The 26844-nt window shown below is 43.9% G+C and overlaps 1 protein-coding gene across 1 annotated transcript in view; it reads right to left on the bottom strand.

Moving 5' to 3' along the window:
• Positions 1–26844, bottom strand: part of stk31 (serine/threonine kinase 31) — a 151605-nt gene that overhangs the window by 37095 nt on the left and 87666 nt on the right. The window contains exons 11-16 of the mRNA XM_072282982.1: positions 24262–24384; positions 21437–21616; positions 17057–17173; positions 11713–11832; positions 3208–3339; positions 988–1089 (exon numbers count right to left, since the gene is read on the bottom strand). Of these exons, the coding sequence (XP_072139083.1) occupies positions 988–1089; positions 3208–3339; positions 11713–11832; positions 17057–17173; positions 21437–21616; positions 24262–24384 (774 nt within the window). The remainder of the gene's footprint in view (positions 1–987; positions 1090–3207; positions 3340–11712; positions 11833–17056; positions 17174–21436; positions 21617–24261; positions 24385–26844) is intronic.

The following is a 26844-nucleotide window of genomic DNA, read 5'->3' as shown; positions in this document are numbered from 1 at the left end:
ATACAAGAGGACATGGTTTCAAGGTACGGGGTGGGAAGTTCAAGGGGGATATTAGAGGACGGTTTTTTACTCAGAGAGTGGTTGGTGCATGGAATGCACTGCCTGAGTCAGTGGTGGAGGCAGATACACTAGTGAAGTTTAAGAGACTACTAGACAGGTATATGGAGGAATTTAAGGTGGGGGCTTATATGGGAGGCAGGGTTTGAGGGTTGGTACAACATTGTGGGCCAAAGGGCCTGTAATGTACTATTCTATATGTTCTACAATCGGGAAGGGGGTACAGAAACCTGAAGAGACACACTCAATAATTCAGGAACAGCTTCTTCCCCTCTGCCATCTGATTTCTGAAAGGACACTGAACTCATGAACACTACCTCACTACTTACTTAATTAAACTATTTAATATATATACGCACGCACACACAATGTAATTCAGTTTTTTTCTATTATGTATTGCAATGTGCTGCTGCCACAAAACAACAAACTTCACGACATATGCCTGTGATATTAAACCTGATTCTGTCTGCGGGGGGGGGGGGGGGGTGGAGAAAAGAGAATATCAGTGGAAATAGAACATATTTATTCTTATTTAATATTATTCAAAACTACACCCTGGACCCATTGAAATTCACTAATAAAAATTTTTCAAGTAACCTTGAAATAGAATTTGAAATTGTATCTTTTAATAAAACACAACCATCAGTAGATCATTCATTGTTTTTTCCTTGAAAGCTGGGATGTAAAAATTGAAAAAGAATTATAGATATAATAATAATAATAATAAACAGATAATCTACACCCAAGGGGTGTTGGCAAAACCAGCAGATGGTGAGATACCAGATCCTTCCATTTGTGTTTGATATTTTCAACTTTATGTCAACAATATGACTTTTTAGTAAATTTACTCTTTTCACATTTAATATAATTTCTGTCATATTCCAACTGGAACCACTCGGTTATTCTGAGATTGAGTTTTAGAATCCTTACATATTCTTTTCTTTCACAGCAGATTTCTTCGTGGACCTCATCTCTAAGTTTCTGAATTTCTTCCTTGATTTTCTGAGTCTTCACGTCATCGAAATGGCCCAACTACAGGAAGAATTTGTACATTTATTTTTCTGCGCACGAGTAACAATATGCCTTCTGAAATTTATAAATCCATGTAACCCCACATCACATTAGCTCTGTACAGTGTATCCCTCACCACTATTAAAGCAGATTTAGTTTGTAAAGTCAGACCGGTTTCAAAAGGGAAGATTGGAGATTGTAAATGGATTATATTTGCAGAGTTGCCACTACGTTGCTTATAGGGCCTTCAACCCATCACGACCAGCATAGCGGCAAACGTAATGCTTTGTAGCGCCAGCATTCACAGAGCTGTCTGTAAGGAGTTTGAACATTCTCCCCATGACCACCTGGGTTTCCACCAGCTATTCCCGTTTCCTCCCAGAGCCCAAAGATGTTTGTGTTAGGGTTAGCAATTTGTGGGTGTGCTGTGTTGGCACCAGAAGCCCCCAGCACATCCTTGGACTGTGTTGGTCATTAACACAAAATAATGCATTTCACTCTATGTTTCAATATTTCATTGTACATTGACAAATAAAGTTGATCTTTAATCTTCAATTTAAACTGGCAACACAACAACACATAAACCAAAACACAAAACGTTGGAGGAACTCAGACAGCATCAATGGAGAGGAATAGGCAGCCGACATTTTGGGGAAATCCTTCATCAGGACTGGAAAGGAAGGGGGAAGAAGCCAGAAGAGATGGGGGGAGGGGGAGAAGTACAAGCTGGCAGGTGAGGGGTGAAAACAGATGAGAGGGAAGGGAGATGAAGAAGCTGGGAGGGGAGAGGGGTAAAAGGTAAGGGTTGAAGGAGGAGGAAGCGGATAGGAGAGGAAAGTGGACCATGGAAGGAGGAAGAAGGAAGGTGAAGGTGATAGGTAGGCTTTGTGGGTTGGTGGAATGAACAGAACAGGTAATGGGGCCAAAAGGATAAGGGAAAACAAAGTGGGGGATAAAGGTGTGTCTTTACTGGAAATCAGAGAAGTGACATTAGGTTGTAGAGGACCAAAACGGAATACAAGATGGGGTTCGTCCAACCTGCATCTGGCTTCTATGTGGCAGTGGAGTCTGTAGATAGACACACTGACGTGGGAATGGGAACTGGGGTACGTGGAAGTACATAATCACCATGACGAATCAATCACCTTCCAAAATTTATATTGACAAATATGCTGATGGATTTCTTTCCTGAGATCTATTTTTCAGTACAATTCCCAAGTTCAATTGTTAAGATTTTCTCAGAAGCAGTGAGGGCAGGTTGAACAATTATCACCTTCCTGTTAGTGTGAAAAGCAGCTGCCACCTCACTGTCACAGATCTTCATCTGCAGTTAATGCTTGCTGCGTCTCAGGATGGTGGCTGGGGCTTTGCAGATTCATCTCCGTTTTTCACTGTGTCAGGTCAATGATTCAAAGAGGAGAAGATTTTGTCAATGATCAACAGCTCAATGCAAAGGGCTGGCTTCACAGACGCTGTCTACCCTGTCCCAGAGATGCTGCCTGCCCTGTCCCACACTCCCAGCAGTGCTTTACCGCAATCAAATTACAAGTAAGGCACCGCGATTCTGGTCACCAAATTACAGGAAGATAGCAATAAAATTGAAAGAGTACAGAGAAAATTTACAAGAATATTTCCAGGACTTGGGGACCTGAGTTACAGGGGAAGATTGAACACATTTGGACTTTATTCCCTGGAGTGTAGGAGAATGAGGAGAGATTTGATAGAGGTATACAGGATTATGAGGGGTATAGATAGGGTAAATGCAAGCAGGCTTTTTCCACTGAGATTGGGTGAGACTACAACTAGAGGTCATGGGTTAAGGGTGAAAGGTAAAATGCCTAAGGGAAACCTGAGGGGAAACAACTTCACTCAGGGTGGTGACAGTGTGGAATGAGCTGGAGTGGTACACGCAGGCTTGATTTCAACATTTAAGAGAAGTTTGTACAGGAACACTGATGGAGGGCTCTGGGGTGCAGGTTGCTGGGACTATGTGGAATAACAGCTCTGCACTTAGCAGATGGGCCTATCTCCATGCCGTAGTCCTTCTGACTGTAATTTTTGCTCTTCAACCACCTTAACAATGCATTTGGAACTATACAAGATGCAACTTCCTGTAAGCAATCAAAAGTTATACACTACATCTTCAAGGTTGTTCTTTTCGACCAGCTTCCACCTCAGCTGTGCTTTAAGATTCTTCACTGAACTTTTGATCGACAGCAAGTGTTCAACGTTGGGACAAGTATTAAACCACTGCCCAGCTTGTTCCTTAAACTACAGAAAAAGAAAAGACAAACTATTTAATTTGGAAGATACCAAAAATATACCGGTGCATTTTCTATAGACCTCATTCTATAAGGTGGACAGGCAGTAATGCTATCATATAGACATCCTGTAACATATGAACCAACTGTCGAAACATTTAACATTCTTACAAAGTTTTCATCATCAGCTGTAGGTAGAGCAGACACTAAAGATTGGCGTGTGTTGCTGTTAATAAACAGATGTAGCGTTTAGTTTGGTTCCTCAAGATTGTTATAGCTGGGGGTGTGGGGGAGCTATGGGGACAAGCTCCCAATACCTATTAAATGCTCCCGATGGTGTGCACCTCAAATAGCCTCTGACAACCAAGTCCAGCTCCCAAGCCTTCACGCATGGCTTAGCTTAGCCTGGTGGAACCATTTCTACATAGCAGAAGGGGCAAAGGCGCCTTAAAACCAATCGTTCCAGCAGATGGGGCTCATCAGCTGTGGTTGGCAGCTCATTGAGGAGAAGGAAAACTCTGATCGCAAGTCTCCGCTGCCTTGCAGCTACACTCAAGGGGAAGGCTTCAGGAGTAAACCCAGAGGGAAAAATCTGGAGCTGGAGTTTAAGGCAGTCCTAAATTGATTTCAACATTGACTGGCAACTCCTGTGACGCTGTCTCTGCCGTTCCTTTAGGATCATCAGATGCGTGGAGAGGGGCAGCTTACTCTATATTGTACTGCCCATCTATACAGCTCATACTCTCTCACCTGTGGCATTGCCGAAAGGAATGACTCTACCCTTTTGGGAATATTGATGAAGACTTGATCCAGATATGAATAAAGTTGCTCAGCTTCAAACTTTGAGGCACATGCACAAATAACATCAGTGGGTAACTATCACAGAGTTTGAAACAAAAGATCACAAACAGAATCCACCGGAGAGATAAACCGCTCCTTAATCTTCAGCATCTCTGCACGTTGACTGGAGTCTCATCACCCTTTCACAGAGAATGATCAGTGTCCTGTCACATTACCACATTCGTGGCTCTCACAACACTGACTAGACCGTCAAGGCCTTGCATGTGCCTACTAAGATTCTATGTCAATGACAGGGGGATGGATGGACACATCCCTTATTTTGGTAGGCACTTTTTTTTTTATTGACTGAGGACTAATATCCCAGCGGGAAAGTTTGTTAATGCTGCACAGGGTGGGGTTTAAACTAGAGTTGCAGGGGGATGGCAACCACAGTGCCAGATCGGTTAGTGGAGAGGTCGTGGAGTCAGATGTTGGTAGGGCCCCAGACAAAGTTTAGAATCAAAAGGTTGAGCTTGGTGCGACTAGTGTCCTGAGCTGCGTATATTTCAATGCCAGAAGTATCGAAGGAAAGGCAGACGATAGTGTTGAAGATGAGGAAGCTGGTTTACAAACAGAGGCAATGTGTAGTGAGGAGAGGCCATTGATTGGACAAAATTGCAGTTAACAGGATGAATTGCAACATAAAAGGTGGACAGAATTGAAAAGGGTGAACACAGGACTGAAGGTGTTGTATTTCAATGCGCCCAGTATACGGAATAAGGTCAAATGACTTGCAGCACAGATACAGATTGGCAGATACAATGTTGTATGCATTACTGAATCATGGCTGAAAGGAGGTTATTGCCAGAAACTTAACATCCAAGGATACACATTGTATCAAAAGGACAGGCAAGGCGGCAGATGGCATCGCTCCATTAGTAAAAAAAAAATGAAATCAAATCCTTAGAAAAAGGTGGCATAGGGTCCATTATTCTGGATAAGGCTAAGGAACTGCAAGACTCTGATGTGAGCTGTATAGAGAGCTCCAAACATCGTAAAGATGTGGTGTACAAATTACAACGGGAGATAGAAAATGCATGCCAAAAGGGCAATGTTATAATAGTCATGGGGGATTTCAATATTCAGGTAGATTGGGAAAAAAATCAGGTTGGTGCTGGATTCCAGGAGGGGGAATTTCTCGAGTGCCTATGAGAGGGCTTTTTAGAGCAGCTTGTGGTTGTGCCCACTAGAGGATAGGCTATTCTGAATTGGGCGTTGTGCAATGAACCAGAATTGATTAGAGCTTAAAAAAAAATCCCTTGGGGCAAGTGATGATAATATGATTGAATTCACACTGAAACTTGAGAAGGAGAAGCAAAAGTCAGATATATCAGTATTGCAGTGCAGTAAAGAAAAACACAAAAACCTGAGGTGTGAAGGGACTTGGGAATCCTTGTGCAGGATTCCCAATAGGTTAATTTGCAGGTTGAGTCTGTGGTGACGAAGGTAATTGCAATATTAGCATTCATTTCAAGAGGACTAGAACATAAAAGCAAGGATGGAAAGCTGAGACTTTATATAGCACTACTGAGGCCTCACGGAGTACTGCGAGCAGATTTGGGCCCTTTATCTTAGAAAGGAAGTGCTGACACTGGGGAGGGTTCAAAAGAGATTCACAAAAATGATTCCAGGATTGAGCATCTGATGGCTCTGGGGCTGCATATGCTGGAATTTAGAAGCATTTCTTTGGCAGATGAACAGGGCACGATGTGCAAGCGCATGTAAGTCGGACCGTGAGGCAGCGGGAATATTTAAAAGAAAGAAGGTTAATGGAGCGGGCGACAGAGTAGCGGGAGACGGAGACAGAGTAGGAAGGCTTTGGCTCGAGAGGCTTCGGCGAGCAGAAGCTGAGGAAGAGCTTCACTCCAAGTGAGGTAAGGCCAGGTAAGTTCCTTTAATAAATCTAATAACCTTAAGAGTAGGTAATGGAGGCAGCAGTTAGGGCTGTTGAGTGCTCCGTATGCAGTATGTGGGAAGTCAGGGCAAGCACAATCGTCCCTGATGACTACACCTGTAAAAGGTGCATCCGCTGCAGCTCCTGACAAACCGAGTTAGTGAACTGGAGCTGGAGCTGGATGAACTTCGGATCATTCGGGAGGCAGAGGCAGAAATACACAGGAGTTACAGGGAGATGGACACCCCTAAGAGTCAGGAGATAGGTAGCTGGATGAAGGGAAATAGACAGAAAGAGCAGAGCACCCCTGTGGCCGTTCCCACCAATAATAAGTACATTGTTTTGGATACTGTTGATGGGGACGACCTACCAGGGACAAGTTGCAGTGGTTGCGTCTCTGGCACCAAGACTGGATCCTCAGCTCAGAAGGGAAGGAGGGAAAAGAGGAAGGCAGTAGTGATAGGGGATTCGATAGTTAGGGGGACAGATAAGAGGTTCTGTGGGAGAAATCGACAATCCCAGATGGTCTGTTGCCTCCCTCGTGCCAAGGTCCGCGATATCTTGGATCGAGTTCTCAGTATTCTCAAGAGGGGGGGTGAGCAGCTGGATGTCGTGGTCCATGTAGGGACCAATGACGTGGGTAGGAAGAGTGAGGAGGTCCTGAAAGGTGAGTTTAGGGATCAGGCGCCAAGTTAAAGGACAGGACCTCCAGGATAGCAGTCTCAGGATTGTTACCAATGCCACGTGCAGGCGGATTTAGAAATAAAGATAGCGCAGATCAACATGTGGCTGAAGACATGGTGCAGGAAAGAGGGCTTCAGATTTATAGATAATTGGGCAGTTTTCCAGGGAAGGTGGGACCTGTTCCGGCGGGACCTGTTCCGGCGGGACGGTCTACATCTGAACTGGAGGGGGACAAATATTCTTGCAGGTAGGTTTGCTAGAGAGGCTCCAGTGGACTTAAACTAGATATGGGGGGGGGGGGGGAGAGGGGAACCAGAGTGTAGGGGAGAAGGAAGAAAAAGAAAATAGTAAAGTTGTTTGCACTGTTGGTGGTAAACAGAGAGTAAGAGGTGGAAAATTTCGTAAATGCATTTATTTTAATGCTCGGAGCATTATAAGAAAGGTGGATGAGCTTAAAGCATTGATTGATACCTGGAAGTATGATATAGTAGCTATTAGTGAAACATGGTTACAGGAGGGGTGTGATTGGCAACTAAATATTCCTGGATTTAATTGCTTCAGGTGTGATAGAATCAGAGGGACAAGAGGGGGAGGTGTTGCATTGCTTGTCAGAGAAAATATTACATCTGTGCTCTAGCAGGATAGAGTAGAGGGCTCATCTAGGGAGGCTATTTGGGTGTAACTGAAGAATGGGAAAGGTGTAGTAACACTTATAGGGGTGTATCATCAAATGGGGAGCCAGAATTGGAGGAGCAAATTTGTAAGGAGATAGCAGATATTTGTAGTAAGCACAAGGTTATGATTGTGGGAGATTTCAATTTTCCACACATAGACTAGGAAGCCCATACTGTAAAAGGGCTGAATGGTTTGGAGTTTGTAAAATGTGTGCAGGATAGTTTTTTGCAGCAATACATAGAGGTACCAACTAGAGAAGGGGCAGTGCTGGATCTCCTGTTAGAGAATGAGATAGGGCAGGTGACGGAGGTATGTGTTGGGGAGCACTTCAGGTCCAGTGATCACAATGCCATTAGTTTCAATATAATTATGGAGAAGGATAGGACCAGACTCAAGGTTGAGATTTTTGATTGGAGAAAAGCTAACTTTGAGGAGAATCGAAAGTATTTAGGAGGAGTGGATTGGGACAATTTGTTTTATGGGAAGGATGTAATAGAGAAATGGAGGTCATTTAAAGGTGAAATTTTGAGGGTACAGAATCTTTATGTTCCCGTTAGGTTGAAAGGAAAGGTTAAAAGTTTGAGAAAGCCATGGTTTTCAAAAGATATTGGAAACTTGGTTCGGAAAAACAGAGATATCTACAATAAATATAGGCAGCATGGAGTAAATGAGGTGCTCGAGGAATATAAAGAATGTAAAAAGAATCTTAAGAAAGAAATTAGAGAAGCTAAAAGAAGATACGAGGTTGCTTTGGCAAGTAGGATGAAAATAAATCCAAAGGGTTTCTGCAGTTATATTAATAGCAAAAGGATAGTGAGGGATAAAATTGGTCCCTTAGAGAATCAAAGTGGACGGCTATGTGCGGAGCCAAAACAGGTGGGGGAGATTTTGAACAATTTCTTTTCTTCGGTATTCACTGAGAAGGATATTGAATTGTGTAAGATAAAGGGAACAGGTAGGGAATTATGGAAACTACAATGATTAAAGGAGAGGAAGTACTGGCACTTTTAAGAAATATAAAACTGGATAAATCTCTGGGTCCTGACAGGATATTCCCTTGGACATTGAGGGAAGTTAGTGTGGAAATAGCAGGGGCTCTGACAGAAATATTTCAAATGTCATTAGATACGGGGATGGTGCCAGAGGATTGACATATTGCTCATGTTGTTCCATTGTTTAAAAAGGGTTCTAAGAGTAAACCTAGCAATTATTGGCCTGTGAGTTTGACCTCAGTGGTGGGTAAATTGATGGAAAGTATTCTTAGAGATGGTATATATAATTATCTGGATAGACAGAGTCTGATTAGGAACAGTCAACATGGATTTGTGTGTGGAAGGTCATGTTTGAAAAATCTTATTGAATTTTTTTGAAGAGGTTACTAGGAAAGTTGACAAGGGTAAAGCGATGGATGTTGTCTATATGGACTTCAGTAAGGCCTTTGACAAGGTTCCACACGGAAGGTCAGTTAGGAAGGTTCAATCGTTAGGTATTAATATTGAAGTAGTAAAATGGATTCAGCAGTGGCTGGATGGGAGATGCCAGAGAGTAGTGGTGGATAACTGTTTGTCAGATTGGAGGCCAGTGGTGTGCCTCAGGGATCTGTACTGGGTCCAGTGTTGTTTGTCATATATATTAATTATCTGGATGATGGGGTGGTAAATTGGATGAGTAAGTATGCAGATGATACTAAGATAGGTGGAGTTGTGAAGTAGGTTTTCAAAGCTTGCAGAGAGATTTAGGCCAGTTAGAAGAGTGGGCTGAAAGATGGCAGATGGAGTTTAATGCTGATAAATGTGAGGTGCTACATTTTGGTAGAACTAATCAAAATAGGACATACATGGTAAATGGTAGGGTATTGAAATATGCAGTAGAACAGAGGGATCTAGGAATAATAGTGCATAGTTCCCTGAAGGTGGAATCTCATGTGGATAGGGTGGTGAAGAAAGCTTTTGGTATGCTGGTCTTTATAAATCAGAGCATAGGAGTTTGGATGTAATGCTGAAATTGTACAAGGCATTGGTAAGGCTAAATTTGGAGTATCGTGTACAGTTCTGGTCACTGAATTATAGGAAAGATGTCAACAAAATTGAGAGAGTACAGAGAAGATTTACTAGAACGTTACCTGGGTTTCATCTGCTAAGTTACAGAGAAAGGTTGAACAAGTTGGGTCTTTATTCTTTGGAGCGTAGAAGGTTGAGGGAGGACTTGATAGAGGTATTTAAAATAATGAGGGGGATAGATAGAGTTGACATGGATAGGCTTTTTCCATTGAGAGTAGGGGAGAGTCAAACAAGAGGACAGGAGTTGAGAGTTAAAGGGCAAAAGTTTTGGGGTAAAGTGAGGGGGAACTTCTTTACTCAGAGAGTGGTAGCTGTGGGGAACGAGCTTCCAGCAGAAGTGGTTGAGGCAGGTTCGATGTTGTCCTTTAAAGTTGAATTGGATAGATATATGGACAGGAAAGGAATGGAGGGTTATGAGTTGAGTGCAGGTCAGTGGGGCTAGATGAGAGTAAGAGTTTGGCATGGACGAGAAGGGCCGAGGTGGCCTGTAATTGTTATATGGTTAATGAGGGGTGACCTCATTGTAACCTATTGAATATGAAAGGTCTTGATCGAATGGATGTGGAGAGGATATTTCCTATGGTGGGAGAGTCTAAGACCGAGGATACAGCCTTAGAATAGAGGGGTGTCCTTCTAGAACGGAGATAAGGAGGAATTTCTTTAGCCAGAGAGTGGTGAATCTGTGGAATTTCTTGTCACAGGCAGCTGTGGAGGCCAAGCCTTTATGTATATTTAAGGCAGAGGCTGACAGATTCTTGATTGGTCAAAGCATGAAGGGATACAGGGAACAAGGCAGGAGATTGAGGCTGAGAGGAAAATTGGATCAGCCATGATGAAATGGTGGAATAGACTTGATGGGCCAAATGGCCCAATTCTGTTTCTATACCTCATGGACTAGAAAAAAAAAACAGCTAGAGGAACTCAATCGGTCAGGTAGCATCTGTGGAGGAGAATAAACAGTCGACATTTCTGACTGAGGCCCTTTATCAGGAATCATAAACTTGTGTTTATACATTTCAGAGGACCTGTCCTGAATTCAGCACTTAACTGCTATTACAAAAACACATGGCAGCACCTCTACTTTCTTAGAAGTTTATGAAGATTCAGCATGTCACCTAAAACGTGGACAAACCTCTACAGACGTGCGTTGGAGAGCACATTGACTGGTTGCATCACAGCCTGGTACGGTAACACCAAAGGCCTTGAGTGGAAAAGCCAACAAAAAGTAGTGGATACAGCTGAGCCTCCCCATCTCAGCACATTGCATGGAGCTCTGTCGCAGGAAAGCAACAGCCATCATCCAGGCCATGCTCTTGTCTCACTACTGCCACCAGGAAGGTGGTACAGGAGCCTTAGGTCCCACACCACCACGTTCAAGAACATTTATTATCCTTCAACAATCAGGCTCTTGAACAAGCTGGATAACTTCACTCACACCCACACTGAACTGATTCACAACCTGTGCACTCAGTTTCAAGGACTCTACATCCCATGCTCTCAGGGTTTATTGCTTATTTATTTATTTCTTGCTCTCTTTATATTTGCAGTTTGCTGTCTTTTACACATTGGTTGTTTGTCCATCTTTTTGTATGCATTTTTCATCACATCTATTGTGTTCCTTTGCGTTTACCATCAATGCTCACATGAAAATGAACCTCAGGGTAGTATACGGTGCCATATGTACTTTGATAATTAATTGACTCTGAACTTTGAAACCAAACTGTTAGTAACGCAACATACTTATGTCAGTATCAATTTTTTTTTGGTGTGTGCCTGCGAGTCTGTGCGTGTGCGTCTGCGTGTCTGTCCGTGACAATGTCTTTTTCATGGCTTTTACGAGAGACAGACTGTGTGGCACGCCACTCCTCACACATTTTCATAATATTTTCCCTTTGTTTTACGAGGTCGAGTTGCGATCTCAACACTCAACCCGGCACGGATGGAAAGTGTACTTGGGGGCGGACCCAACTAGTTTCCAACCCGGGAACCTCCGCTCCTGGGTCCGGCGCCAATGTCATTGTGCCACCAGCCAGCCAAGTCAGTACCAATATTCAATACAGCAAGAGAGCAAATGGAATTCTGATCCACATTTTCAAACTGCCGAGTTTTCTAAATGACTCTGTTTTACTTTTGACAATTAGGGTTGTTTATAATGAAGTTCAAATGAAATTATTGCCATTCTAGAAACACAAAGTGGCTGTGAGAGGTTTAACACTTGTCGTAACATTACCTGAACACTATCAGCATGTCTGCTTTCAATAATCGAAAGTAAGCCCTGTTCCTCTTCAATCTTCTGCATCACTTCATTGAAGGCACCATGGATAATCTCATTAACAGCTTCACAGTTTTGCTTTTAAATAGGATATTAAAAAACATTATGAATTTTCCCAAATGAAAGTTGGCACATCCCATTTGACCCTTACCAATTTTTAAATCGATCATTGTAGAGTGCGTTCTATCTGGACTTCAGGTCCCTCTTCCCTCTGGGAGAAGGCTCAGGAGCCTGAAGACTCGTATGGCCAGATTTGGGAACAGCTTCTTTCCATCTGTGATAAGTCTGCTGAATGGATCCTGACCCGGATCTGGGCTGGACCCTCCAAATATCCAGACCTGCATCTCGGTTTTTTTGCACTACCTTACTTTCCATTTCTCTATTTTCTATTTATGATTTATAATTTAAATTTTTAATATTTACTATCGATTTGTAATCCAGGGAGTGGGAAGCGCAGAATCAAATATCGCTATGATGATTTACATTCTAGTATCAATTGTTTGGCGACAATAAAGTATGAAGTATAAAATGCAGAGTTCAGGACACAGCTCAGCACACCACAGGAAGGAACCTCCTCTCTGTCTACACTTCTCACTGCCTCAGTACAGCAGCTCTCTCTCCCCCTTCTCATTGGCCAGGAGGTACAAAAACCTGAAAGCATGAACGACCAGGCTCAAAGACAGATTCTCTCCAACTGTTATACGACTATTGAATGGTTTCCCAGTCCGGTCGGATGGACTCTTGCCCTCATTATGACTTTGAACCTTATTGTCAATCTGCACTCTGTAACTGTTGCACTTTGTTCTATATTGTCCATTGTTTTACTGTGCTCTACCTCAATGCACCGTTCAATGACCTGATCTGCAAGACCAGTAGTGCTTTCTTCAAAAAAACCAGAATGGTGGGTGCATGGAATGCGCTGCCAGGGGTGCTGGAAAAGGCAGATACATTAGGGGCATTTAAGAAACTCTTGCATTGGCATGTGGATGATAGAAAAATGGAGGGTTATGTGGGAGGGAAGAGTTTGATTAATCTTGGAGTAGGTTACAAGGTCACCACCACATCATGGGCTGAAAGACCTGTACCGCATTATAATGTTCTTTGTAACTCAACACAAAACAGTACTGGAACTAAAACACTTCCTGAGAACGACTGGATGGAAGCAGAAAAAGAAATACCTTCAATTTCAATTGACCGCATTCCCTGTACTGCATATTTACAGTTCATGCCTAATCGAGAGTGACTGGTATTAATATCAGGGTTTAAGACATTTCCCATTGCCAGCATAATGAAAATAATCAAACTACAAAGGATACTCACTGGGAAGTGAAAAGCATTGTAGCTTAAAACTTACTGTAGGGAAAGGTTACAGGGAGAAATCAGGAGATTTAATCGGGAAAGTACACAGATACAGTAGCTTATCATCATGCAAGGCTGCTGAGAAGAATTTAAAGGCGAGGAGTTTCTTTCAGCAGGAGATTTGATTGGGAGAAGTATGCAGACGCAGTAGCTCATCATCGCGCAAAACCACTGAAAAGGTTCTGGGATAAAAGGGAGATGCTGCCTAGCAGAGCGGTCACCGAAGGAACGGTCGTCAGAGTAGTAGGGCTTTGGTTCATCGGGACTTCGGTGAGGTAAGGTACCTTCATATCGCTTCCTTTAACTTAAGAATAGTGGGTATGACTGCAAGACTAGTTTTCTGCACTGGGTGTCAGATGTGGGATATCCGGGAGACTTCCAGCCTCACCAATGGCCACATCTGCGCCAGTTGTATCAAGTTGCAGCTCCTTAGAGACAGAGTTAGGGAACTTCGAAGCTTCGGCTTGTTAGGGAGAGTGAGGAGGTGATAGACAGGAGCTACAGGCAGGTAGTCACACCGGGGTCGCAGGAGACAGATAACTGGGTGACTGTCAGGGGAGGGGAGGGAGAGCATCCGGTAGTGGAAAGCACCCCTGTGGCTGCCCCCTTAACAATTTTGAGTACTGTTGGGGGGTGGGGGGCAAATTTCCTGGGGGAGTCAACAGTGGCTGTGCCTCTGGTACTGAGTCTGGCCCTGTGACTCAGAAAGGTAGGGAATGGAACAGGATGGCAGCTGTAATTGGGGACTCTATAGTTAGGGGGACAGATAGGCGAATCTGATGTTGGGAAAAAGAAACAAGGGATGGTAGTTTGCCTCCCAGGTGCCAGGGTTCCTGATGTTTCTGAACGTGTCCAGAATATCCTGAAATGAAGGGTGAGCAGCCAGAGGCCGTGGTACATATTGGCACCAACGACATAGATAGTAAATGGGAAGAGGACACTGAAAGCGGAATACAGGGAGTTAGGAAGGAAGCTGAGAAGCAGGACCTCAGGGATAGTAATCTCGGGATTGCTGCCTGTGCCACACGACAATGAGGATAGGAATAGAATGAGGTGGAGGATAAATACGTGGCTGAAGGACTGGAGCAAGGGGCAGGGATTCAAATTCCTGGATCATTGGGACCTCTTCTGGGGCAGGTGTGACCTGTACAAAAAGGACAGGTTGCACCTCAATCCAAGGGGGACCAATATCCTGGGAAAGAGATTTGCTAATGCTATTGGGGAGGGTTTAAACTAGATTTGCAAGGGAGTGAAAACTGAAGTGAAGAGGCAGAGGATTGAGTGGTTGGAGCACAAGTAGAGACATCTTGTAGGGAGTTTGTGAGGAAGAATAGGCAGATGATAGAGCAAAGATGCACTCAGCCTGATGGTTTGAGATGTGTCTATTTTAATGCAAGGAGTATCATAAAGAAGGTGGATGAACTTAGAGTGTGGATCAATACATGGAACTATGGCATTGTGGCCATTACAGAGACTTGGATGTCTCAGGGGCAGGAATGGCTGTTGAGTTTGCCAGGGTTTAGATGTTTCAAAAACGACAGGGGAGGGAGGCAAAAGAGGTGGGGGCATGGCATTGCTAATCAGGGATAGTGTCACAGCTGCAGAAAAGAAGGAAGTCATGGAGGGATTATCTACTGAGTCACTGTGGGTATAAGTCGAAACAGGAAGGGGGCAATAATTCTACTGAGTGTTTTTATAGACCACCCACTAAGGACATCGAGGAGCAGATAGGGAGGCAGATTCTGGAATGGTGCAATAACAATAGGATTGTTGTGATGGGTGATTTTAACTTTACTAATACTGATTGGCATTTCCTTAGAGCAAAGGGTTTAGATGGGGTAGAGTTAGTTAGGTGTGTTCAGGAAGGTTTTCTGATGTAGATAAACCAACTAGAGGAAAGTTGGTACTTGATCTGGTATTGGGAAATGAAACTGATCAAGTGTCAGATCTCTCGGTGGGAGAGCATTTTGGAGGCAGTGATCTCCTTTATCTCCTTTATCATAGTGCTGGAGAGGAATAGGAGCAGACAATTTGTGAAAACATTTAATTGGGGTGGGGGAAATATGATGCTATTAGGCAGGAACTTGGGAACATAAATTGGGGCAGATGTTCTCCGGGAAATGCACAGCACAAATGTGGCAAATATTTAGGGAACATTTGCATAGTGTTCTGCATAGGCATATTCCATTGAGGCAAGGAAAGGATGGTAGGGTAAAAGAACCATGGTGGACAAAGGATGTAGAAAATCTAAGTAAGAAAAGAAAACCTTCTGAAAGGTTCAAGAAACCAAGTACTAATTAGAGTTCTAGAAAATTACAAGGTTGCCAGGAAGGAGCTTAAGAATGAAATTAGGAGAGCTAGAAGGGGCCATGAGAAGGTCTTGGTGAGCAGGATTAAGGAAAACCCCAAGGCATTCTACAAGTATGTGAAGAGCAAGAGATTGAGCCGTGAGAGATTAGGACCAATCAGGAGTGAGAGTGGAAATGTGTGCATGAAGCCGGAGGAAGTAGCGGAGGTACTTAATGAGTACTTTGTTTCAGTATTCATCAGGGAAAAAGACCTTGGCAATTGTGGGGATGACTTACAGCAGACTGAATCGTTTGAGCATATAGACTTTAAGAAAGAGGATGTGCTGGAGCTTTTGAAAAGCATTAAGTTAGATAAGTCACTGGGTCTGGATGAGATATACCCTTGGCTACTGTGGGAAGCAATGGAGGAGATTGCTGAGCCTCTAGTGATGATCTTTGCATCACTGATATGGACAGGAGAAGTACCGGAGGATTGAAGGGTTGGAAATGTTGTTCCCTTGTTCAAGAAAAGGAGTAGTGATAACCCAGGAAACTATAGACCAGTGAGTCTTACTTCAATGGTGGGCAAGTTGCTGGAGGAGATCCTGAGAGGCAGGATTTATGAGCTTTAGGAGAGACATAATCTGATTAGGGACAGTCAGCATGGCTTTGTCAAGGACAGCTCGTGCCTTACGAGCCTGATTGAATTCTCGGAGGATATAACAAAACACATTGAGGAAGGTAGCACAGTGGATTTAGTGTATATGGATTTCAGCAAGGCATATGATAAGGTACCCCATACCAGGATTACTGAGAAAGTAAAGTGGCATGGGATCCAAGGAGACCTTGCTTTGTGGATCCAGAATTGGCTTGCCCACAGAAGGCAAAGGGTGGTTGTAGATGGATCATATTCTGCCCGGAGGTCGGTGACCAGTGGTGTTCTGCAGGGATCTGTTCTGGGACCCCTACACTTTCAGATTTTTATAACTAACCTGGAGGTAAGTCGAAGGGTGGGTTAGTAAGTTCGCTGATGACACAAAGGTTGGGGGGTATTATGGACAGTCTGAAGTGTTGTCAGAGGTTATAGCGGGACATCGATAGGATGCAAAACTGGGCTGAGAAGTGGCAGATGGAGTTCAAAAAGTCAGAGGCTTTTTCCCAGGGCTGAAATGTCTAACATGAGAGGGCATAGTTTTAAGGTGCTTGGAAGTTGGCACAGAGGGGATGCCGGTAAGTTTTTCCACACAGAGTGGTGGGTGTGTGGAATGCACTGCCAGTGATGGTAGTGGAGGTGGATACAGCAGGGTCTATTAAGAGACTCTTAGATAGGTACGCGGAGCTTAGAAAAATAGAGGGCTATGCACTAGGGAAATTCTAGGCAGTTTCTAGCATAGGTTACATGGTCAGAACAACATTGTGGGCTGAAGGGTCTGTAATGTGCTGTAGATTTTTATGTTCTAAAAAGAATAATGTTGAGAGGGATAATAAGTCAGTCATGATGGAATGACAGAGCAGACTCGATGGGCCAAATGGCCTAATTCTGCTCCTATATCTTACGGAAAAGCCAGCTCAGTAAGATCAGTCTATTTGATTTTTGTACATAAATACCAAAAAATAAAGTACATTTTGCAAATAGCAACAAGTTATGAACCTACTGGCATGAACATTTCAATTTCTTTGTCTACGTCCCGTTCCGCTTCATCCAGCAAAACCTTGAGACTTTTACTGTCTTCCCCCAAGGGCCAGGAATCTCCAGAGTCCAGCTCAAAAAACTAGAGAAGACAACAAAACTCATTTGTAGTTGCAGGGCCCACTGAAAACACTTAAACCAATGAGTGAAACTTCAGCAAACAGAACTAAAGACACAAATCACCTACAGCACACAGAGATAGTACTATGGACACTTGATGGGCAAAATAACCTATTCCTGCTTGTTTGTCTTATGGGATTCACTGAAGTCTCTACAATTCTAATATCTGTATTTTTATATACATATAAATTATTAAAGCCTTGTACAAAAAAACTGTCAAAATTACATACAGTGGATTCCCGTTACTCAGGACCAGTACATCTTGGCCCCTAATGCAACTGTTCCAATCAGCTGGTTTCATAAAAATAGTTAAAAATGTACAAAAAAGACAAGCTGAGTAACAAATTATGTATTTAAATGAAATACAGAACAAATTAGAACACTGTCAGTACTACACAACCATATTAGTTCCTAATAGTTATCGATGGAGGAAATCATCATCTTTACATTCTTTTGACTGTAAATGAAGAAAACAACAGAGACACCCAGCGCAGATAATGGCTGCCTTCAGACAACGCTGTTGACGACTGCGTCCTCCAATTAACATTCAAGATGTTACCTTCAAAGTAATTCGATATCTTCAAATTCAATTTGACGTAGTGAAATCATTTCTTTTTCCTCCCAGCTATTTCTGGTGAAACACAAACACGAGGAAATGTGCAGATGCTGGAATTTCAAGCAACACACATCAAAGTTGCTGGTGAATGCAGCAGGCCAGGCAGCATCTGTAGGAACAGGTACAGTCGACGTTTCAGGCCCAGACCCTTCGTCAGGACTAACTGAAGGAAGAGTGAGTCAGAGATTTAGTAAGTAGCTACTGAGTGTTTCTGGTGAAACACTGCTGTTTTCCTTGGCTGCACAAGTCTTGGTAAGACACACTCTGGTCCCGCTAAACCCGTGAGACTGAGATGACTCTCACACCTCAAACCCCGGTTTGTGTGGATGCTGTGTACTTTGCCACCCTGTTACAACTCACTGCCAAGAAATAACAGATGGCACACTACATACGATTAAAGGAATATTTATGAAACTTACTTAACTAAAGGGTTAGTAAAGCAAAGGGGAAAAAAAGGGTCCATTATAATTACACAGTCAGTGTGCACAAGTTGGGGCTCATCTTGAATTCCTCTGTCACTCACGCGCTGGACCTTCGATCTGCATGAAAGCACACACCAGCTTCCGACCGTCGCTCGTAACCCACCTCGAACAAACGGGTCTCCTGCTGGGTCATATCCTACCACCGGTTCTCCCCAGCGTCTTCTCTCTTCATCTCCCATCGAACAAAAGCTCCAAGACCAACCTCAGTGTCCCTTGCCAGAAAAACCTCCCCACCCCCCAAGTTCCACCACCCTAATTGGATGGCACACATTGCTCATCATCCCTCATCTTCAACAATAACCCAACAAACAGACTGCTCTTACAGTACTGCTGAATGAAACACCTACAGCATAACAGTAAAGATGTAAACCAGGGCATTACACTGGCATTTCCAAGCCAGAATACTTGAGTAAAACAATTTGGAATTCTTACTGCTTATTTCTTTGCCAACCATCACAGCCAAAAGTGGCTGCTTTCGAACACACACGCAACTGATGCTATTGAAAAAAATGTCCACTCATAACGGCCACACAAATGTGCAAACAGATGCTAGTTAAAAACTCAAACAACAGGAATTCTGCAGATGCTGGAAATTCAAGCAACACACATCAAAGTTGCTGGTGAACGCAGCAGGCCAGGCAGCATCAGGAAGGGTCTCGGCCTGAAACATCGACTGTACCTCTTCCCAGAGATGCTGCCTGGCCTGCTGCGTTCACCAGCAACTTTGATGTGTGTTGCTAGTTACAAAATGTTCAGCAACCGTCTCCAGCCCCAATTAAGTGGCAGAGTGGCCCAAATATACAAAGGCAATCGCAGCTATTTTCTTGATTAGATTTTGTTCTTGAAGAGTTGTCTCAAATAAGTGGATGCCTGATTAACTGTTGGTCCAATTAACTGGAATCCACTGTATTCAGTTTCTAATTATCTAAGTCTATTGAACGATCCCCGAGTATGATAAGATATACTCTTCTAGCAATCTATCTCATTATGACTTTGCACCCCTTTGTCAATCTACACTGCACGTACTCTCTAACTATTATTCAGCCCTGTTAGTTTTACCTTGTTCTAGCTCAATGCAGTGTGTAATGATTTGATGTGTATGGACAGCATCCAAGACAAGATTTTCACTGCATCTCAGTACATGAGACAATAATAAGCTTATTTACGAATGTTAAAACACAATACTGAACACTCTCAGCAGGACAGGTACCACTGACAAAGAAAAAAGAACCATCAATCTGAAACATGAATGGTTCTTCCTCTCTTCAACCACAGCCAAAATTTCCTGTTTTCATTACAGATTTCTAGTACTTTAAATACTTTGTATTTGGAAAATGAATTTCAGTTATGAGGAAAATTGGTGTCGCATCTCTCCAGGAGTTCCCAGTCTGGAGTCAACAGACTCCTTGCTCAATGGTACTCAACCACGGAATAGAAACAGATTGGGAACCCCGGTCAAGACTCGCCAACAATGTACCTGTAAAAAATACAAGTTAACACCAATGATATTTTTAATTTAAAATGTCCACATGCTTACGCCTCAATACACAAGCCGGAGCAAACATCCGTGGTCACCTGCATTGCCAATATCAGAAGATGCAACAGATGAAGAGCAGAGTAACGAGAAAGAGAAGAGTGCAGAATTCAGGGGAGAGGCAGCAGGAAAGGGGGCCGACTACAGCCTCACACTTGTAGATAGTATAGAAGAGGCACATTGAAAGAGGAGAACCAAAAAAAACAAGCCAACACACTGACTGCTCACACGGTGAGATGACCGTGATTACGGTGAGTGAGATCGCTCACACGACGGCAGGGCCGTGATTACGGTGAGTGAGACCGCTCACATGGTGAGATGACTGTGATTACGGTGAGCAAGATCGCTCACACAACGGCAGGGCCGTGATTACGGTGTGCGAGATGTAAAGCAAATATATGCTATATTAGACCATAAGATAGGAGCATAATTAGGCAGTTTGTCTACTGAATCTGCTCTGCCAACATTATATAATCGTAAGTAAGTATATTATATAAACTACCTTCAGGTTGGCCCTCAATAGGCAGGGATGTCGTGATCAGCTACCACACTTTATCATGGTTTGTACAGAAAATGAGTTACTGTCAAGTCACGAGCAGCACACAATGTGCTGCAGGCACTTGCCAAGCCCAGCAGCCCTCCATAAAATGTGACTGTTCAGGTAAAATGTTTTCTAATTTAATGTTCTATTCAGATTTTGCAACCAAGAGAAGCTTCAGACATCTACTTCTCCTCACCCACCGATGCTTCAACAGTTAAGAGGTTTTGCCCGAAGCAGTGCCCTGAAAATTGTCTTCTGGTTATCCCCCATGAACTAAACATTTTCCCACGTCATTGTAACTCAAATCAAAACACCATGCTCTGAATTTGGGTACAGGTAGGGTAAATGCAAGCAGGCTTTTTCCACTGAGGTTGAATGAGACTAGAACTAGAGGTCATGGGTTAAGATTGAAAGGTAAATGTTTAAGGGGATCTCCTTCACAGGGTGGTGAGAGATTGGAACGAGCTGCCAGTGGAAATGGTGGATGCGGGTTTGATCGCAACATTTAAGCAAAATTTGGTAGGTGCATGGGTGGGAGGTGTACGGCCAGTGGGACGAGGCATAATAACAGTTCAGCATGGAATAGATAGGCAAAAGGGCCCGTTTCTATGCTGTAGCATTCTGTAAGTTTGCAAAGCTCCAGGTCGGGTGGCCCAGTAGTGTAGTGATTAGCACGTTCTACAGTACGGGTGCCCCGGATTCAATTCCCAGTGTTGCCTGAAAGGAGGTTGTACGTTCTGCCCATGATGGTGTGGGATTCCTCAGGTGCTCCGATGTCTTTGCGTAGCCCAAAGAGGTACCGGATGGTGAAGTGTAATTCATTCCGTGATTAGGCCAGAATTAAATCAGGGGTTGCTGAATGGTGTGGCTCAAAGGGCCAGAAGGGCCCATTCTGTACAAAATCTCAACTAATCAATAAACAAACACAAATCTACAACCCAAGAATCAGTGGAACAATGCTTGTTCTTACAATGATTTACAAATTAGGAAGAAATTAAATGTAAAGCAGAGCAGCAAATTGTTGCAGCTGAGAACATGAACCACAAACTTACCTTCGCAGTGTTACCAAACCACCCCGAGAGCATCTGCAGAGATTTGACTGTTCTATCCCTCCTGTTGTTGGACTCCTGCAACATCCTGTCTCTCCGCTCAATAAACTGATCGAACATCGTGTCCGAGCTGTGCACGCTCTCATACGGGCCGTAGACAGAGCTCAAAGTGCAAGTTAAACACTAGTGACAGATACACAGGAGTTATTACACTACAGTCATCAATTTCACACCTCTGTTTTTACTCAAAAGAACAACAGACTACTTTGGAAAATATATGACCTCAACTATTAAAAAGCAAGCATGTAACCTTCAATTTATCCCCTTATCTAAGAGATGTGCTGACATTGGAGAGGGTTCAGAGGAGGTTTACAAGAATGATCAGGAATGAAAGGGTTAACATGAGGAGCTTTTGATGGCTTCAGGCCCGTACATGCTGGAGTTTAGAAGAATGGGGGGGGGGGGGGGGGAGAAATCTCACTGAAAACAAGCAAATATTGAAAGGCTAGATAGATTGGACATGGAGAGGATATTTGCTATGGTGGGCAAGTCTAGGACCAGAGGACACAGCCTCAGAATCGAGGGACATGGAGCAGAGATGAGGAGGAATTTCCTTAGCCAGAGGATGGTGAATCTGTGGAATTCATTGCCATAGACGGCTATAGAGGTCAACTCATTAAATATATTTAAAGCAGAGGTTGATAGGTTCTTGATTAGCAGGGTGTCAAAGGTTATGGGGAGAAGGCTAGAGAATGGGGTTGAGGGGGATAATAAGTCAACCCTGATGGAAAGGCAAAGCAGATTCGATGGGCTGAATGGCCCGATTCTGCTCCTACATTGTGTGGTCTAAATAGACAACATTTTGGGCAGAGAACCTTCAACAGATCTCATGAGAATGGCAGTGCCTCACCAATTCAGTGGTTCAGCCCGCTACAACAGTACGTTTTATCACTCAAAGTTACACACACACAAAATGATGGAGAATTAAAATCTTTGGCCATCAGGAAATCTCACTTGCGGCAGATGGTGCAGAGATGCTCAATGAAGCAGCCCTCCAACTTATTCGGACGTCACTAATACAGAGAAGCCCACAGCGGGAGCACTGCACCTACAGACCACCCCAGCAGATTTACAGGTGAAGTGTCGCCTCACCTGGAAAGACCATTTGGGGTCCTGAATGGAGGTGAGGGAGGTGAGGGAGGTGGTGCATGGGCAGGTGCAGCACTATTATCACTTGCTTGTTGAGGTTTATGTAAGTACACGTAAACAATTGGCGAAGTTTCTGGTTTGCATACATTTTCCATTAACTGTCATAGTTGAGAGGTTAGAATCGCAGGCATTGTTGGTGACAGCACTGTGGTCCACAGGGAACCACCGGACAGGAAGGCGGGTCAGATTTTGTTTAATACTGAATTCTCAAACATTTAGTGCTAATACACTCAAACACCAAACTAATCTCAGATGGTGATGAGGCAGCGTACCGGAGTCAGATAGATCAGCTGGTTGGGTGGTGTTGAAACAACCTTGTACTCAACATCATTAAGCCCAAGGAATTGATTGTGAACCTCAGGAAGGGGAAGCTGTGAGAACACACACCAGTTGTCATTGTGAGGTTGGAGAGGGGTCAGCTGCAAGTTTATGGGTGTCAACATCTCTGAGGATCTACCCTGGGCCCAACATATTGACGCAATTACGAAGCTGGCACGACAGCAGCTATATTTCATTGGGAATTTGAGGAAATTTGGTAAGTTACCAAAGTCTCTCACAAACTTCTACAGATGTACCGTGGAGAGCATTCTAACTGGTTGTACCATCACCTGGTATAGAGCTGCCCGTGCACAGGACTGGAAAAAGCTACAGATGGCTGTAAACTCATGGACACTAGCTTCCCCAGCATTGAGGGCATCTTCAAAAGGCCATGCCTCAAAAATGGCATTCTTCACTGAAGACCCACACCACCCAGGACATGTCCTCTTCTCATTGCCACCATCAAGGAGGTACAGAAACCTGAAAACACACACTCAATGTTTCAGGAACAGCTTCTTCCCCTCTGCCATCAGATTTCTGAACGGACAATCAACTCATGAAGACTACCTCAGTGTTTGCTCTCTTTTTGCACTACTTCTTTAGTATGTCTTATTGCATCTTGTGCTGTAGATTTCTATCTTCTATCCACCTTACAGTAATTTTTTATGTATTACACCATACCGTCGCTACAAAGCAACAAATTTCATGACACGTCTGATAATAAACCTGATTCTGATCAAAGTTCCTTTTACATCTGCTCACGTCCCAAAGGGACCCAGTCCATCAACCTCAAGAAATACGTCACTTTATCACAGTGAACCGGAACTGGAGAATTCAGTAGGAATTGGAGCTTGTCCCACTTTCACTTAGAGAAGTCATCGCATTCCCACTGAAAGACACGATCAGCTCCTCACAGGAGACTCTGAGAAGGCTATTCTCATTAGCAGCTGGAAGGACACGAATGGCTTGTCACTGTGACAATCTAACCCAGTGTAGCTTTAGGTGCTGGGATTACCTCATTTCACTTCTGCAGGTCAAACCGTGTGGGGAAAATAAGAAAACAAGGAAATAAATTATCTCATCTTGCACTGTGCAATCCCTGAAACTGGTCTACTGTATTACATAAAACAGATATGTAATGCTGTCTTTCTCATTTACATGTTCACAGAACAAGACCAATGAAACTGATTGCAGTAACAATGACCATTTCCAATAACTGTTAAATTTGACTTTTACCTCACACAGAACTGAAAACTTAGCACTAAAATAATGTGATGGTTGAAAATATCTGAAACTCTGACCTTCAGAACGTTGACACGATCTCTGACGGGCACCACGTCAACTTCTGAGGTGAAATCCTGAGCTGCGGCATGAAGCTTGTTACGTATCTTATTACGCTTGTCGATGAGGTCATGTACTTCATCCTAATGATTGTAATTAAATTTCCACAAATTACTGCATGATACTCAATTACAGCAAACACTCACCACTGAACACAGGCTCAGTGATCAGCAAAACGTGGTTTTGTTAAGATACGAGACAGAAGATTCGGATATATTTGTCACCAGTACATCAAAACATAGTGAAATGTGTCATCTGCCACATTCTGGGGTCAATATAACCTGCCCACAATGCTCAGAACACAGAACACAACAAGCAACGGTGAAACAACCCCATTCCTCCCAGACAACAGGAATTCTGCAGATGCTGGGAATTCAAGCAACACACATAAAAGTTGCTGGTGAACGCAGCAGGCCAGGCAGCATCTGTAGGAAGAGGTGCGGTCGACGTTTCAGGCCGAGACCCTTCGTCAGGACTAACTGAAGGAAGAGTGAGTAAGGGATTTGAAAGTTGGAGGGGGAGGGGGAGATCCTGGATTTTGGATCTCCCCCTCCCCCTTTCAAATCCCTTACTCACTCTTCCTTCAGTTAGTCCTGACGAAGGGTCTCGGCCTGAAACGTCGACCGCACCTCTTCCTACAGATGCTGCCTGGCCTGCTGCATTCACCAGCAAGTTTGATGTGTGTTGCTCCCATTCCTCCCAGACTCTCTGATGACGTGATCCAATCACGTCCACATCGCTGGCCTTCAAATGCAGAGCAGAGACTTAAAATACAGCCTGTCCTCCAATTCCCTCACATCCCTGTCCTGAAACACGAAACTGACCCCTAACTTCCCCGTCTCCAAACTGTTCTCACAAATGTAAAAATGCCTCAGAAATAAAGTCCAAGCCGCCTGGCTTGCAGTTCAGAGATGCTCTGTTTCGCACTTCAGAGAAATTACGTGATTGTGCTGAATACTTCTTGCTTGCTGAGCTCCTGGTGTGAGGCTGCAGATCCAAGTTCATCATCTTTGCTAAAATCTGAATTTAATTGTTTACAAGTAGATTAAGCCAGGGATTTGGGACTCTCAGCTCCTTGGTGCGGTGACATCACGAGTGCTGGAACTGGAACTGCTGTCAGAATTCTGTGCAAACTGGAAGGTTGTGCGGAGGAGGCTGGAGATACTTGGGGACTGATGCGGCCATTGTGGCAGACGTGCCACGGAACAGACATACCATTGGCTGGCACTTTGTACATACAGGCCCTGGGCCTGACTCCTCCAACACAATTCCTGGGTGCGTCTTGTCTCACCAGATGTACAGAGCCACCAGAGATGCTAGCACACTGACATAAAGGTGAGTGGAAGTAACCGTTTGAACATCAACTCCAGTCTCACCAAGACTCATGGCAGTAGGTTACGCACGGGCAAGGAATGGTCGTCCTGTTTAGCATGACTGTGGTGCTAAATGACAGATCTAGAACAGATCTGTCACTTGAAAACTGAGTCATATGCGGCGCTGAGGCAGAGACCGCATCGTATCTCACACCCTACCATTACAGTCGCCAAGAAACCAATCCTGAACAAGTGAGGGCCGAAGGGTGCAGGCCTGGGACGGCATCACCACTAGTAGTAGTCAGCAGCCATCGATCCCAGGGGATCATGGGTTTGCGCCTCTGGTGGACTGTGTCCTCTCCAGGGTACAAACCTGGGAGGGAAGATTTGAAGAACCAGCTGTTGCCCCATACAGTGGGTTCCCCTCTCCAAGTCCCTGATGTAGTCTAATGGAAGGGCAAATGCCAATATAATTTAGCATCAGTGTCGTCACAGAGGTTGCCAGAGTGAAGTTGTAAACAACATCGAACTACCTTAGGGATCCCGGCTCCAGATTTCTTCCTCGGGGTTTACTCCCGAAGCCTTCCCCGTGGGTGGGTCTGGCCGCAAGGCAGCGAAGGTCTAAAAATCAGTTTTCCTTCCCCTGGGTGACCTGCCACCCAAGGCTGACGAGCCCCACAGCACAACTAAAGCGTTTCAAAACCAGCATTCAGTTTGGAAAAGCAAGCTTGGGCCCTGAAAGGGATAGATGAGCACAAGTTGCTATGAGCTGTAACACAAGCGACACAGAATAGAATCTGTTTGACAATTTTGGCGGGCAAGTGCTGATCCATTCCAGCAGATAAAATCATTAGACAAATCTTCATGCATCCGAAAGAACTGAACTGAAGGTGACCATAGACGGAAAGGATTAAATTGAAAGAACTAATTACTCTCCTTTTCATTTCTAAACAAAACCTCTTCATGGGGAATATCCAGAGAGTGGTGCTGGCAGACAAAAACATTCTGATTCAAATTCCAGAGGGGAAAAAATGTGTCATGTTCCAAGATGGAAATGTGAGGGGAAATTATCTTTTTTCCGTAGCTGCAATAAAGGAGATCTCTTCTCAGATGTGTCAAAATCTGGAGACAATTGTCAATGACAGATTCTTACACTAATTACCCTTCCAGTACAACACCATCCTGCATGGGCAAGCCCCTCCGCTTGTCCATCAACAACCACTCAGGGAC

The sequence above is a fragment of the Mobula birostris genome, chromosome 19, assembly GCF_030028105.1.
Source record: "Mobula birostris isolate sMobBir1 chromosome 19, sMobBir1.hap1, whole genome shotgun sequence".
NCBI lineage: Eukaryota > Metazoa > Chordata > Chondrichthyes > Myliobatiformes > Myliobatidae > Mobula > Mobula birostris.
Note: the sequence above shows the minus strand (reverse complement) of the source record. Positions and strands in the feature narration are given on the sequence as shown.